Source organism: Xyrauchen texanus, chromosome 3 (assembly GCF_025860055.1).
Source record: "Xyrauchen texanus isolate HMW12.3.18 chromosome 3, RBS_HiC_50CHRs, whole genome shotgun sequence".
Lineage (NCBI taxonomy): Eukaryota > Metazoa > Chordata > Actinopteri > Cypriniformes > Catostomidae > Xyrauchen > Xyrauchen texanus.
The window spans coordinates 21,340,970-21,358,069 of NC_068278.1; the positions used below are offsets into that span (position 1 = coordinate 21,340,970).

At 35.7% G+C, this 17,100-nt stretch overlaps 1 protein-coding gene across 2 annotated transcripts in view; it reads left to right on the forward strand.

Annotated features, from left to right (window-relative positions):
• The window catches only part of LOC127629933 (cotranscriptional regulator FAM172A homolog), a 233,937-nt gene that overhangs the window by 170,467 nt on the left and 46,370 nt on the right, over window positions 1-17,100 (forward strand). For both annotated transcript variants that reach the window (XM_052107262.1, XM_052107254.1), the window contains exon 10: window positions 1,282-1,366. In XM_052107262.1, coding sequence (XP_051963222.1) covers window positions 1,282-1,366 — 85 coding nt within the window. The remainder of the gene's footprint in view (window positions 1-1,281; window positions 1,367-17,100) is intronic.

The window sequence follows — 17,100 nt, forward strand, 5'->3', positions numbered from 1 at the left end:
ATTTTTTTTTGTGTAAATATATGCACTTTAATGCATGGCCTTTCGTGGCCTATTTCTTAATTGTAGAGTGTGTTTATGTTTACCTCTTGGTTTGTGTCTCTGTGTTGGTGTTTGCGTCATTTATTTAAGGTAGGGACTATTTGTGTTATCGTTAAAGTTTACAAATGTCTGTCTTCAACTGGATCTCTCAGTCTTAATGTCACTCTGGACCACCACACAACCTTATATAAAAATGTATCATTTACTTGTTTGTTTTTTTCATACATTGATTTATTATTAAAAGGATGCAATTGCAAAAAGATACATGTACTGTTGGCCAAACACACACACACACACACACACATATTCCTGGCTAAGTGGAGGTGTGGTGACCCTTGGGGTGCCACAGGGCTCAGAGGTGAGGGAGGTTGACAGGCTGAGGTGTGATGTGTCTGGGACTTTGTCATGTGTGTGCTTTTGTGTGTGTGAGTGTCTTTTGTTAGGTGTCCAAGGCGGTGGAATCGTCCCTCTCCACTGGTTTGATAGCATTGTGTTTGTGTGGGTATCTGTTGGATTTTCTCTCTCTCTCTCTCTCTCTCTCTCTCTCTCTCTCTCTGTGTGTGTGTGTGTGTGTGTGTGTGTGTGTGTGTGTGTGTGTGTGTGTGTGTGTGTGTGTGTGTGTGTGGAAGGGCGGGTCACTGTCCCCTCAGCAGTGGTAATGGCTGACAGTGCTATGTCTGCGAAAGTAAACAAGCCTAGATAAGCAGCGCTTCACAAGGACGCCAGCTGCAATGCGCTAATCTCGTTTAAATTTCTCTGTCTTCTATTCAGCTTGTTTTATCTTATCTCCAGACCCTGCTTTTCCATGCATGCCTTTGGAACTTTTTTTTTTAACTGTACTCCATCTAAACAGTGCAGTTGTTTCCATAATATACATTCTGCCAGAATGCACTTAGATACATAACATACAGTTTTCACTTAAGTGTATGATCATTTCTTAAACCTAATTAGAGAAGCTAGTTTTTAAAAAACATGTCTAATTAAACCTGTTTTGGTGGAACACAAATACACCATAATGAAGAGCGAGGCGGGAGACGGCGTGTCAGTGGCTGATCTGATGGCATTGGGTGGTTGGCGAGGTCAATAGGCAAAGCAGTCACCCCTCCAATACACCACCAGTTGTGTGCCCACCCCTGACCATCTAAAAACAGTCTGAACTGTCAGTGTGACATGTCTCTAAGCTTCCTAATTGCTTTCTCCTGTCTCTCTTTCTCTGTCTCTTTCCCACTTTCCTCCTCAAAGCACTGCTGTAACTGGGTGTCGAGTCCTGAGCCCCTGGACACTCTGGTGGACCCCATGCTCACCGACTGCCCTCGTGTTTCAGCCGGTAGGTGACCACATCTGCTCACAGTTCACCTTTCACCTCTCTTAGTCACAGTCTATTTACTAACACTCACTCTTTTACTCATTAGTATGTAACCAAATCTATATTCAGAATATGTTAGCACTTGCACCAAAGAAACAGCATGCCAAATTTTAATGAAAGTTATGACAACCCCCTCTGGGCAAAATATGTTGTGCGTCCTCAGAATGTCCTGATGTCTTTAAATGACAAATGTACATATAAATCTTGATATATATTTTTTTCAACTTCAAGGTTTTAGGTTAAAATGTATATTTGTATACGGATGCTATCTTTTTAGATATTGTAACTGGTCACCATTTATGTGTTATCTCTTTCCAATGGTCAAGTCTTTTCAATATGTAATTTGCATTACAGAAATTCAAAACACTGTTGCAAACAACTGTTAGAATCAAAATTAGCCCTAAAAAAAAAAAAAGTGTCACTGCTGGACAGTAAAAATATGGTTAATTATTAAGTTAAAAAAAACGGTGATTTAAAAAAATATATAATAAATGAGACTTCATGGCCTATGGCCTATGTCCCAAGTTAAATTCAGTAGGTATGCCCTTAAAACCAGGCTTTGATATTTTTGCACAACATAAAATTTGAGACAATTTTCTATATTTTTTTTATATATATATATATATATATATATATATATATATATATATATATATATATATATATATATATATATATATATTTTTTTTTTTTTTTTTTTTTTTCAATGAATCATATTTAGTTTAATCTTTTAAGAAAATAGACCTGTTGTAAACTTACAATGTTTTATTATTATTATTATTTAACAAAGTGATTCTGAAATACATATTTAAAGTTGCAATACATAATCTGTGGTTGAAATAAAACATTTCAAGTGCTTTTACATTGAGAACAGGGGACTCTTCTGAATCACCACCAAACTTACAAGTATATTTTAATATGATTATTCAAGTGTTTTATCGACTATTAATGTTTGTATTGTATTATATTTATAAATTTATGAAGTGAAACTCGTGATATTGCTGATTTGTGTTCAGTGTTTTTGTGTTATTAATCTCATCAATGAAATCACTGACGAAAACTTTTGTTGAAGAAAGGTTTATTTTTGTTCGCCAACAATAATGAGATGAAAAAGGCACGATAATTAAATTATTTTATTAAAGAAAATTGTTGGCAAACATTTGACGATACAAATTATACTGCAAGATATTAACTGCAAGATATAAACAAAAGAAGAAACAACTTGATGATTTGTATATAGAAGATATTAGATATGGATTCATTAAACCAGTGTGTTGGGTATTTCTGCGCTTGAGCAGCTTGAGTTGAATGCACTTACATGGGCATAATGAACTGCTTTAAAACAGGGTAAATACCCAACACACACTCAAGGTGAAATCATCAGGATTTGTAGGAATTTTCTAAATTTGGCTAATTCGTATTATATTGTGCGACTGTACTCGTTTGAATATCTACGACTTTCACTAAAGCCAATGACGTCGCTGGACATCTTTTCCATCTAATACATGACGATTACTTGCTTCTGTCACACAGCAGCTTCCTATTATGTTTACACACACTACTAATTGGTTAAGATTAGATAAGGGGTTTGTGTAAGGGCATACTATTAATAAGTATATCCTTAACGCCTTGTGCGTAGAACTTGCGCTTCCGCATTACACATCCGGGAATTTGCACATGATGAAGTCGAGACCATACAAAATAGCCAACTCGTAAATTATGTACGAGTTTTCATGAGATCGGGTTGTAAATACCTCATTCAAATGCATCCTATTTATAAATTACATTAATTAATATATCCACAACATTTATGGAACAACTTACATCTGCACAACGAAACAAATTAACATGTGAACTTGAACTAAATGTCGCACTACTCAGAATATGTGTTACTTGCGTTGTAAATGCTTGATTTCCATAAGAATCATACATGGTTTCCCTAAGAAACATGCTACACTTTTGTGTCTTTTCATGGAAAATGAAGAATACATTATTATTTCAGGAGCTCAGGTTTTTCACAACAAGGACAGTAGGCCTATGTACATGTGTACTGTATGTTTGATACATGTTTACATATAAATATATACATGTTTACATTATAAATATATAATTTTTTTTTATAAATATATAATACATTTTTCATTGATTCAAATATTGAACACAGAAAAACAAAACATATATACACAGAATCAACAATTAACCCCCACTATCACCCCTCCCAATCCCCAACCCCACCCTGGCCCCCAACAACATCCCAGTGGTCGTACATGATTATAGACACACACATTTTTTTTATAAAAAATTATATTAAACACACATTCAGCAATGTCAGATATCCGCCCCATTTCTCCACAAACAAATTAAATTTCCCTAGTCTTCTTAATGACCAACTGAATTTCCCCATATCTCTGCCTTCTTCGTTTGCAGGAATTCCAACAATTCGGACATTGTTTCGCCGGTTACGATTCTCAAAGTCTTCCGACTTTTCCCAAACACGCTCCAAATCCGACTTGGTCGCTTATGGATTAGCAGCTAATTCCCTCTCCGATGACTCCAGATAATCCGTTTCTCAACATCCGCCACTTTTGTAACAACTCAGATATTTATATCTCCATGACAATGATCGATTGACTTATTAAAGCAAGATCCTCCAAGTCAGCAACAACCTTCGCCAGCATTGCAGACATGCTCGACGGTAGACAATCTCTCTCTCCGCACTGTCCAACCAAGTCCCCAGTCTGCGGCCCTGTCAGGGGTATCAGCTTGAGCACATAAGTGTCTTTTAATGTCTCCAGAGCCCGAGGAATTTGAATTCTTTGACATATTGTCTTCATAGTACAGTTATGGAACAAGGTGTATTGAATCTCACCGGTTTATAACACAAAAAGTATTAAAAACTAGCAAAGTGCGCAGAGCTCGCCGTTCACATGTTCAACCCTCGCATGGCACCAGGCGACTCCAATATTTTAATATTTGATAAAAGTTTGATATGTTACAGTTTGACACTTTTTATCCGTTTTGCACATCATCATCAAGTAAAATATATTACTTTTGTTGACAAAAGCTGTATATTATTTTTGTCAGAGTAAAACTGACTAAAATTAATGAATATGACATGATGAAATATTGAACAATTAAAAAGACCAAAACTGACTAAAGTGAAAATGTAGGCCTAATAACACTGTAAACTAAAAACATATAATGTGCAGTAATGGGGATGAAATATACTTTATTAAACATGAAAATAATATGTAGCCTACAAGAAGTCAATTTCTGAAGTCATAGGTATTAATAACATGCACAGTAACACACTAGTAATGTTCGATTAATAAAGCATGACAAACATACCAGACAACATACTGTATCAAGTTCCAAGCATTATAGCAGGTTAACAACATCCATCATGACTGCAATGATGCCATCCTGAACTGTGTGATTGTGACTGACTTACTGAACTGAACAGCATCCTCAGCCAGAACACGTGACATCTGGCACTTCTTTTCAGTGTTTACGGACATGGTGTCATGACGCAAAGAGGAACGGCATAAACCAGTGATTTTGCGTGAAATCTGACCCAACAGCTCAAAATACAAATTATTATTATAATGAGTCGGAGGGAGGTAAGGGCATTGTTTTGAATACTAATTGTTTTTGTACTTAATCAATAATGGCAATTTGTTCATTTTTAACCAAAATATCTTACATAGTGCAGCTTTAATTACTAGAAACATATTAGGAAAGGATATATTTCCGCATTCCGCTTTAAATTACATGATGAAATTGAGACATAATGAAAAGGTTAATTATTGATAAATAAAATCATTGTATAGTTATTCTTCATCATGAAATTCAATGTTTACTTATATTTTTTTATATTTTGAACATGATTATACGCTGACTGTTCATATACCAATATATGTTACATTTTGACGTTGCATTTTAAAGATATTGGTCCATTAGTCATTGTGGGCCATACCAATTTTTTCTGGTATAAGATCATACAAGGGAGTGTGTTTAATTCTGGTCATTATATATAATGTAAAAAATATGGGATAGTAAGAAATATGCCTTCTGAACAGGTGTGGGCACTCGTTTTAAAGTGATTGATCAGGTCTTTAAAAGACCACAACCTCGAAAATTCAACTAAAATTATATTTTATTTGTTTGTACTGTATGTATATTTGTATGTACTGTATGTATATTTATAATCATGCATCATAGTGTGTCTTGTTTAGTTGCCATTTTGGCCGTGGTTGTTTAAGTGTATTGAGGCATGTCCTCCATTCCAGATTATAGCTATAATCTATAATACAGAGCTGATGAAGGCTGACCTGGGCGTCCCCACTCCACTAAAAAGATGAAGAGCTGTCCTTTGTTTGACTTGAGTTCTTGAGATGTTATACTGCCTGACAGTATTATAAAATGTAATTTGACATTTTCACATGTTGCAAGCACAATACTGCAATGATGTTACAGTAATCCGGATGTGGGGCCTGTTGTGTTAAAGGGGTTGATTTTTTTATTTTGTTATTATTATTATTATTATTATTATTATTATTATTATTATTAAAACTGGGTTCCAAAACCTAAAATATTTTTATTTATTTGCTGTTTTTCAAATGCCTATGTATTCATTTTATTGATTTACTCTTAGTTATAAAAGCCCAGGTGCAGTTCCAGATCCAGAAATTCAGTCTTAAAATATGAAAATGAGTTATTTTAACATTTAAAAAATTTAAAATAAAATTTTTAAAACAATTCTAAACATAGTGAAACCAACATAAACTTTTTCGATATTTGTTGTGTGAAAATGATGTATTATGTGAATAATAATTGAATGCAGTATAATCCAATACACAATTAAAATAATACTACTATTACTACTACTAATAATAATAATAATATATATTTAGTTGTTTAGTATTTTTGATATATAAAAATTATTAAATTAGCCTTGGTAAGACAAAGGTATCACTAACCCTAACCTTTTTATTATTATTTATTTATTTATTCAAAAATATTAAATTTCTGTCAACATCATCTCCACCACCAATTGAATGGTGATGATTTTCACCATTCACTCAAAGGCGTCACCTAGAGTGAATAACCAGTGTGTTACTTCAAAACCATTGGAACTGCATAAGGGTCATAAACAGCTTAATATGGCTCTAGCTACATGTAATACTGAGATTTATAAAACAAATAGTTAAAATAGCCAGTATATACCTGTTCAGTTGAGTTTTGTATTAACGCGTTAATCATTACTTGACAGAATGATCTTTAATTGTTATGTTGCTTAGCAGCCATAAAAAATGTCAGTTAGTCTACTGAACTACGTTTCTTGACAGAAGATTTTTTTCCCTTCTCAGTGTCTGTCACACACACAGAAACGGAATCCTCTCCCTTTTTTCATTGTGTGTGTCTCTGTTGATAGCTGTTTCTATGCTGGTTTGACTTGAGCAGGTGTGGCCCTGCAAGACTTAGAGCAGCATTTCTGTTACACTTAATCATCTATGAAGCCATGCTGGTACCAGCTTACCATGCAGGCATTTTGAAGACGCACATGCATGTGGATGTATGCGCTTGTGTTTCTGCAAACGGAGGGTCTGCTAATGTCTCATGTTTTTTTGTTCCCAACATGATAAAACTTGGAGCCTCCTTCCACTCACCTGGGTTGCATTCTTACTATATTTTTGTCTTTTCTTTCCCCGTTTCCCCCTCATTCAAAAGGAATCTTCAATGGAAGGTCAGTCAGCCTCCACATTGGCAGGGCTCAGAGACACTGGCATCATTTTATCAGTTAGCAGCACACTAAAGCCAGTTGAAATATGCAGATAAACTGGAACAAATCTCCTGAAAAGCCCCCTGGTCCGCCAGCACTGGGTGAGGGGAGCTGAGCCTTATGCCCACACTGACCCACAGTCAGACGCTCTAGGTGCTGAAGGCAACTGCCAGCACAACTGAACTAAGCAGTAGAGGAAGCCTAGACATGCATTTGGATGGATTACAAATAGAAACAGTGCCAATGACGGGCTTCTATGTGGGTGTATGCTTGAGCTGTCTGGCCCTGTGTGTGTCTCATATCTTAAAACCATGGATGCAATTTTATATTAGTTTAAAGGGGCAGTCACACCAGAACTTTTGGTTCAACCTGGTTTCATAGAATAGCATTATTATAGCTACATTTTTGGCAAAATGATTATTGTTTGTTGTATGTATTGTGGCAGTTTCCTGGTGAAATGTACACAAGGATCATCTCACATTTGTTGTTTGACACTCTCTGTTAGGTTTAAGGTTTACGTTAGTGAGGTAGCATTTGTTTAAGTAAAACTTGATAGAGCCATAAAAGCCTATTCAGTTTGGTAGAAAATTGTACTCGCTTTTTGCACCACAATTGATATTTCACCTCGGAACTGCAGCAATACGTGTAAGGAACCATGTAATATCATTTTGAAAAATTTTCACCATAATCATGTGATTTTCATGGGATCAGGCGGACGTGAACCTAGACTTTATGTATGCAGAATTATTTCAGACCCGGCAAAGAAAACAAGCAACAGGATATGTTTTCATGCTACAAAGCTGTTTTGAATAAATAATTCTTAAAAAAATATATATTATTTAAATATATTAATATTACTTAAAAGAACGATGCAAGCGTTTGCAAAGAATCTTCATCTTACCTGTGAATTTGCATAGCAAAATGACCAATTTTGTTTGACCAATGGAGGATCAAAATGTCATAGATTGACCTCTTTGAATCATGAACATGGTGGAAATTGGCTTGTGTGCCAGTTCGCCCTAAAAAAGTTTTGTATACTGTGGGATATAAACATTATTTGGAATATTCCGGGTTCAAGTTAAACTCAATCAACTGCATTTGTAAATATACATTTGATTACCACAAAAATTAATTTTGACTTTTCCCTCCTTTTCTTTAAAAATGACATCTGTATTTATGACATCTACTTTGTGCATGACAAGTAATTTTCCAAAATAAATTTACACATAGAGTGTTTCACTTTTAATTGACTTTATCACAATTCCAGTTGGTCAGATGTTTACATACACTAAGTTAACTGTACTGTACTGAATTGGAGGTGTAATCTTTGGGCAGAACTGAAAAAGCATGTGCAAGCAAGCAGGCCTACAAATCTGACTCCGTTACACCAGTTCTGTCTGGAGGAATGGGCCAAAATTCCAGCAACTTGTTGTAAGAAGCTTGTGGAAGGCTACCCAAAATGTTTGACACAAGTTAAACTATTTAAATGCAATGTTACCAAATTACTAGCAAAATTTATGTAAATTTCTGACCCACTGGGAATGTGATGAAAGAAATAAAATCTGAAATAAATAATTATCTCTACTATTATTCTGAAATGTCACATTCTTAAAATAAAGTAGTGATCCTAACTGACCTAAGACAGGGAATGTTTTCTATGATTAAATGTCAGGAAAAACTGAGTTTAAATGTATTTGGATAATGTGTATGTAAACTTCTGACTTCAACTGTTTATCCACAAGACAAAAAAAACCCTAAAAAAATCAAATAATACATGAGTTTTAACAGAAGAATTAATGTAAGTGTAATTTATGCATTTAACCCTCCAAAAATCGGTCCCATTTACTTCCTTTGTTAGCGCCTCAGTGTAACTTCGATGTTTGCTTTTTTTAAATAATAGGAGGGATGAGTCAAAATAATTTTTGTGGTAATCAACATTATGCCACAAATGCTTTTGATTGAGCTTAGCTTGTGTTGAACCCAGAATATTCCTTTAAGAGGCTGGGGAGAGGAGCAGTGTGTGAATCGGTCAATTTTTAATGAGAAATATTGAAAAGGGAGTCCCTTCAAATACTGAGAATATAAAACTTTTTAGATGAAGTCTGGCATCAACTCACAATATTTATCTAAACGTAAATGGCAGCATTTTCTGAGAAGACCGCTGACCTCAAGGCAAACATTCCTATCTTTTAATATTATTTTCATGATTTGTACAAGCTGAAAATAAAATCAATATTGTTTGGGGAAAAAAACATGGAAATGTATTGTGTGGGCCTTGCTGTGTTGAAAAATAGCAATTAATACATCTTCAGAGGTGCTTTTATATGCTTGGCCTTTATGGTTAAAAATTGCTATTTTTTAATTAATTAAACAGAAGCCTTGGAGCATGACATCATATCCTGTTGCCAGTATTGATTCCAGGGTTTGAAATAATTTTGCAAACATAAAGTCTAGTTTGACCACCCCAATTAATTCTCTTAAATCATACAAACCCTCACACCTTATATGATGAGTCTTGACAAATCTTACACATTAACATCACACTAAGTGCTGTGAAACCTTAGCTCTTCAAGTAAGTTATCTGGTAGTTACATATCGGAAACATCTTATCACTCGCAGCTTTGTTTCATTCCTTTTCCATAAAGTTCAAGTGTAGAAACAGGCTCTCTTCAACTCTCTTTTCCTTTACCCAGGTTAAGATGAAATTACTCATTGCTGAAACTAATCATTAATTACAAAGGGGAGAGTGTCCAGTGTGTAAACAGTGATTAATTGTTAACAAAAGTAAGTTCATGCATACCTGAACTGTAATAATCTGTCCTGCACCATTACAAGGATCTGAACACAGGTGGTTAATTAACTCTAATTGTCTTTACAATGAGAAGATCACAAGAGAAGATAAAAACTTTTTTCAAAAAGAAGCCTCCTTTGATGTACGGCTAGATATTTGTCAGTTGATTTATTCCCAGCTATATTTTGTCTCATCTTTCAGTCTTTCTTCTTTCAGTCTTTCTCAACATGGTTGGGAATCAAGTCCCTGAAACAAAGTGATGCAGTTTTACTGGGATTTAGCTGAACCATTTTACAACATGAAAGAAAGAAGTGATTTTAGCATTCAACGAATGTTGATGCTAACTTTATCCTAGCTCTCTTCCGACATCATAATAAAGATTTGTTTGATGGAAATGTTGGCATGCAGTCATATTGGGACCATTTGTGTAAGTTCACTGGTGCATATTGCTGACTTATGCAATGTCATCGGACCATGTATTTCGATCAATGGAAAGTCACTGGCGCATGTTGCATTCAGTCTATAGACTTGCTTTCTTCATTGGTCCGCAACGCCCAGTGTCTCCATGTCTTTAAATGTCTGTGACCATGTACCCCTAATGCTGCAAAATCCACTTGCTTGATGTTCCTTTGTCCCTGACAAACCTTCACTTGGTTGGACTTTCCCACCCTCCTTTCAAGTGGATGTCTGTGCATATGGTGCCACTTTTTGACTTATTTTGCTTGGTCAGTAGTTTTTGTGACTTTAAAGGATGTCCTGCAAGATAATGTCATGAAGAAATGTTATTGTTTACCATCTACACACCAATTACAGGGACAATTCTGATATAGAGGTTAAGCGCCTTGCTGAAGAGCACAATTAAGAGTTCTTGGATAGCCTCTTTCAGGTATTGAACCTATAATTTTTAACCACTAGGCAACACCCTTCTTCACTGATGTTAAGAAGGATATTAAGGTGGGTTCTAAATATTAAGGATTTGTATCTACTTTTAATGTGAACAAGAGCTTCTGTTTGACTGCTCCAGGTTTTGATGACACTTAATGGCCGATTCCACACATGGTTTGATTATTGGTCCAAACAAAAGTTTGATTCCACTCCCCTCCCCCTTCCACTGAAGATCTCTTTTATATTATTTTGCTTATTTCTGGATATTTGCTCATTGCCCTGATTTCATATTGCATGTAAACACCTTTACTGGCATTCTAAAGCCCTAGGTATACTTCCATTTTTACTCGAATGCTCAGCGTCTGCATACAGTCGAACGCAAGCCTGTCAAAATAAACTCCAACTGTGCACACATACTCAGGCGGTTGGTACATGCACACTATAACTGTTATGAGACACCAGACTTTCTCCCCAGGTCTTTAGACCTATGAAGATTTTTCAGAGAGTTATACAAATGCAGGTATCTTCAGACCTCCTCACACATGCGCTCTTGACTTGTACATCCACTGTTGTTGTTTATACCTTCATATGATGTTTAGTGGTGATTACTTCTAGTGCTTCATGACCGCAACGGCTCAAGATGTAAGTGTTGCCACCTTGTAGACCCACTAGTAAATGCAAATAACTACATGCACATTCTGCGCATTCAAAGACGCACAATTAGAAAAATCAGGCTGCTCGTATTCAGTGCTTGCGCACTGTTGATGATGAGATTTGTGTCACGCATTCTGTAAGTGGATGCTCATCGTTTGTGTCGGACCCAAGTACACTTTGGGTTTTACCAGCTTATCCAATGTGTGCTAGTCTTGTGTGCATGACTGTTTATGTTTTAACATCAAAAGCAGAAAATAACCTGATGATTTGAAAGCTAATGTAAAGTTTTTTTTTGCATAGTCAGGTTTTTTTAAAAAGCTGTTTTTGGTTTTATCAGCATATTGGTGTGAATGTAAACTCACTCAATGAGACTAACAGTAGCATTACCACTGTAGCTATGTAAAAAAATTTGCTTTTGTTCTCATTTCTTTGCCCCTTCGGTTTTACTATGGAGGGTAGCACAGACGGAATTATATTTTTGTCTGTCACAAGAGATGCATTGCAAGAGATGCAAAGATTTATGTTTCTTGCAGAGATGTATGTTGCTCGTAAAGACAATTTCTGTGGCTACATGCCACAATGAGAAATCCATTGTACTATAATAGTTAAATTATAAGACATCAATAGTGGTTTACTTGTGCAAGTTAGGCCGGATGGCTTTTATAACAGTTGCAAACTCTACTGTACCAAAGACACCCATCGCCATCAACCAAACAAACAAACACTGATATCAAATGGACTCTAGGCTAAACCAAAATCTCTACAGTTAAAACACCCTGAAAAATAGGTAATTCAACATGATTATTCAGCACAACTTTGTTTATAATTTAATACTGAATTCTTAAAATTTCATAATGCCTTGTTCCTGAATGTTCCTGTTTAAATTAATTTTACATTTCTCTCGAGCTAAATACGACGATCTGTTGTCATTCACATTACTTCACTTGTGGTTTTACTCGAGTACCCTGGAGGAAATTATTAAGTTGGTATTATTATACATATTGACACTGTATCAAAGAGCAATGACTCCTTGTGTTTCCTCTTTTTTCAATTTCATGCTCTTTTTATGAGTCCCTTTGGTGGGGTTGAATGAAAGTTTGATGGAGTTTTTGTGAAGCCGGCTTTAGTTTCTCACTGCCGCTCTCCTGAAGACACAGCCTTCATTTTCTATTCATCTTCAAAAACAAGATGGGCTCTAAACATCTGTGATCCATGTGCTGCTCTGGATGAGTTGCAGGGCCTGACCCACTTGGCTCTTGGCTTTATGTAATGAGCCCCCTGATTAAATAGCGGCATGCAGAAACATTTTGTTGTATGAGTTTTGTCATCTCATTTCACACTCACTCTTTGCCAATCTGTTTCCTTCCTCTGATTCTTGTCAATCTCTAGATGAGGTTACATAGCAGATGTAAAGAATGCAAGTATCTCAGGGTGATGTGTGATGTATAGAAGAGATTGGCTCATATTAGAGAAAGTGAATACGTTTACATATTTCTTTTTTATTGGGGGTCATGCAATGAAGAATACATTTTTCCTTGATATTTAGACATATAAGAGGTAACCGAAACAACTGTTAATTTCAGAACTCAAAACTTCATCCCGAGTCTAAAAAGAGCATTTATAGTTAACACCCTGCTAAAATATCTTGTTTTGAAAAAGTTTAATTAATTGTTAAACATTAAGCATTTATTTTTTTGTATATAAACATGCACTAGACAGATGTCTTTAACCATTGTCATGTATCTTGTGACGCTTGTTAAAGACGCTGTCCCAAGTTACAACTCTGAAAATGAGACCTCTTCTTGTTACATTCAGCAGCTCTGCCTCTTGCTCTTTTGACCAAAAACACATCCTGGATTCATTCTTTCGCCCATCTACTCTATTTTCAATTGTTGGTGTATGTAATCATGCACTAGATGGACATCTTTGACCGTTTTGAAGCATTTCTGGTGACGTGCATCTCAGTGCAGGATGATACTGTATGTGTGTCTTGTGGATGTGTCTTCAGCGTATTTGAGTGTAGATTGTATGTTTTTTCAGTAATATATCAGCCTGGATTGCATGTGAACCAGTCACAATACCAATCAATCTTTACAAAGGAACTGTTTTAGAAGAACAGTGCAGTTAACAACACTATGGGACCTGACCCCAATAACCATAAGTAACTAGTTTTATTGATGAATGTTTCAAATGTCATGACTGTTTGATAGTTTATGGTGCTGCTGTGCTTGATTGAACAGTTTCATATATTTGGGGGTGTGTTATATGTAAACTCTGATTTTCTTTTTTTTTTTTTTTTTTATGTTGTGGAGCTTGTGTATTCTCTTCTAATTGAGTTTCAATTATGGCTGTATTTGAGGTCAGCACAATGTCAGCCAATCAGAATAATGGCCATTAACATTGAAGTGGACGCTTAGCAAAACAGAGTGTTTCAGACAGAGAGCCAGAAACAGGATGGGAAATTGTTATATATTACTAATTTATGATTGTTTTGCTGCAAAAAAACTGTACTAATGTTATCAGTGGACCTCAGGGAAATAAAACTATTATTAAAAGAAAACAGTATTTCATGACCCATTTAACACAACAGGTTGTACCTACAAGCATCTGTATCTGCAAGTTAAACTTAAGCATGTGCAGTAAATATAAATGTGTATGCAGAATTATATTAATGAATAGCAAACATAACAATTTAAATCTTGTCAATATTTACACACCCTCTTTTTCAAAACCTTTTAAAGCACTATTGGTTATGTTTAGGTTTTGGATTAGGACAATCCAAATGGTCAACCCTGTTCCTGTTCTCTAATTTGCTTTTAGGACACTATTGGTTAGGTGTAGTTTAAAGTTATAGGATAGGAAGGTATGTTTTACTCATTAAAACCTCAGTCTAACATCCACCTTAAAAACCTTGCTTCACTCGCTTTTGGCACCCTTTGCTGGACATTTCACTGGGTATTTGCTGCAAAACATTTAATGAAGCACACAATTTTGTTTTGCAAAAATAACTTCAGAAGGACCACTTTTATACTTCAAAGCTGCTTTTTTGTTGTTTGGTGCATGGCAGCACCTGTCCCCATTAACTTTCATGATATGTAAATGAGCAACCAAGATATTTAATCACAATGCATGATTCTTAGATCCCCAGTCACATTTGATCGCATACTGTAGATTTTCACCTTGTCTGGTGTTTTAAGGATGGTGTACCTTGTCATTTGTCAAGATCAGATCACAGACATTTTGGATTGACCACCACAACCATCAGACCAGTCAATGCATGTGTTAAGGTGGCCAGCTGATAGATAGCTTTGAAATGTGTATAAACCTCACTCTCCTGCCCTCAAGAGGTGCACTAGCGACTGATGCTAGAGGCTGCAGCCTTTAGCCCCCTTGTTAGCGCACCTGCCTCCCATGCCGGAGATGCCGGTTCGAGTACCGTACGGTGCGGGTACAACAGGAGTGTCACACATGCAAGTCCTTAAGGCCATGAATATTATTTTATCAGAGCCTTGAATCAGCATTCATCTTTGTAGTTTAGATTCAAAAGTAGAGCAAAATAAATAAAAAAATAGATATGCGACTGTAAGCTGTGAATGGCGTATTTACTCCCCTATCAACACTGAAGTCAATATGCCGTGTATGTGTCCCTATGGGAGAATGGAAGACACATTTTCTTTCTTTGTGTGCATGGCTTAGTATACTATCATAATGATCTATAGGGTAGAAGCATTTGCTGTCTAAGGTAAAAAGCTTTCATCATTTTTGTATCATTCATCATTTAACATTCCCAGGTTTTTATTTTATTACACACGTTTTTACATGTATTTATGAATAAAATATTTAGTTTTAACGGGAGCTAGTTTCAGAAGTGCATGGGTCAATTTGGCATGAATGTTTTCCATCTATTTTTGATATTTTGCACACATTCGTACAGCACATTTTCTGGCTCAATTACAGTGCAATATTATATATATATATCTTTTTTTTTTTTTTTTTAGTCATCTAACCTGTACACATATTTACATAATCAAACCTTTGAAAACAGGGAAATACATTTTTATGTTTGACAAAAACATACTGTATACTAGAACTGTAATGTAAGACTTGTTTGGACTATTAAAAACATTGACCTTGATCTCTAATTAAAGCATGAAGGGTTGTATTTCGCACTTGGGACAGTTTCTCATTTGTGTTACACATTTTTTACATGTGGAACTACTTAAAGTCATAAAGCAGCAGCATGCCTTCAGTCTTATAGCAAATACACTGTGTAGCTCCAGGACTTTTTCTTTTCAGTTTAGTTGTGATTTTATTATCGTAAATTCACTGTCAACAGATATTACATCATCTGAAGTGATTCATAATTATGATTTATGATTTCTGATCTATCTAATAAACAGCGAGAAGTCTGTTTTCCATCTTCTCCTTTCATCTAGACTTTATTCATCATGTCTTGAAGTGTGGGATGAGCTGCTGTGAATAGGCAATAGTTCAACAAGATTCATTGAAAACTGGCACATTGTGCTGCAACCATCAACCATTTTATAATCTCATTAACAAGTGCCAGGCTTGACCATGAGGCCTTCTGGTTATTACCTTGTATTAGAGCCTAAGATCTGTCCCCAATCTATTGCTTACCAACAAGGAGGCAATTTTGGCAGAGTCTATTCGGGATTTGAGTTATTAATACATTTATCCCTGTGGTGGGGTGTCTACTTTAGAACAGGGTGTAATTTACCTCCTCAGTAAATCTTTGCCAACATCCACACTAATGCCTTTTCTGTTTCATTACATCATCGTTTTCACAAGTTTAAAAAAAAAACATCTTAGTGTGGACATGGCCTTTTGTTTTCTTAATTATGGTTTCATTTTTGGTGCTCATTAAACATTTGTAGCTTTACATTTACTATGTAAAATTCTTCAGGTAGTGCTAGATCAGGCTAGTAGTATAGTAAAATAAATTAAAACATTTTAATCGCAAATAGCAGTCTAATAAACTGTCATTCAAACTGGCAGCATTACTGTATGTCGTTACGTTTGTTATTCAACACCCATCATGGTTTCAGGCCGAGAATAGATGGGTCATAAAAATGCACCTGAACTAATGTTTAAATGTATCTTTCCTGGTACAACCCAAGCTTCTTAACACTATAGTGAACATCCTATTGACCACCAAGCATTATCACGCAGTCATACTGAGGGCACCGACAGATTAGAAGCTGGGAACATGGATCTCACTGAGCCATATGGTGCATCCTATAGCTAAAGCAGATGATTAAACCTAGACCCTTAACCCTACTGATGGATAGCAATCACACACCTCCATAAGTACAGAATGTTAGCACTTATACAGAATTCACAATTCAGGTGCCCAGTCCCAGATTTCAATTGCTTTAATTTCAAGGGGTTGTGTCAATATAAAGGGGGCAGCTATCTTGCCCCTTCAATGAACTTGTGGGGGTTAATCAGGGTAAGACCTGCTCGGATTTGCTGCTTGTTGCTCGCAGATTTGCGAGACACTATAGATAGCGATGCTGTGGTTTGAGGGAATGGATTAAGTGTTTCTCTTTTGAGAATTGAACA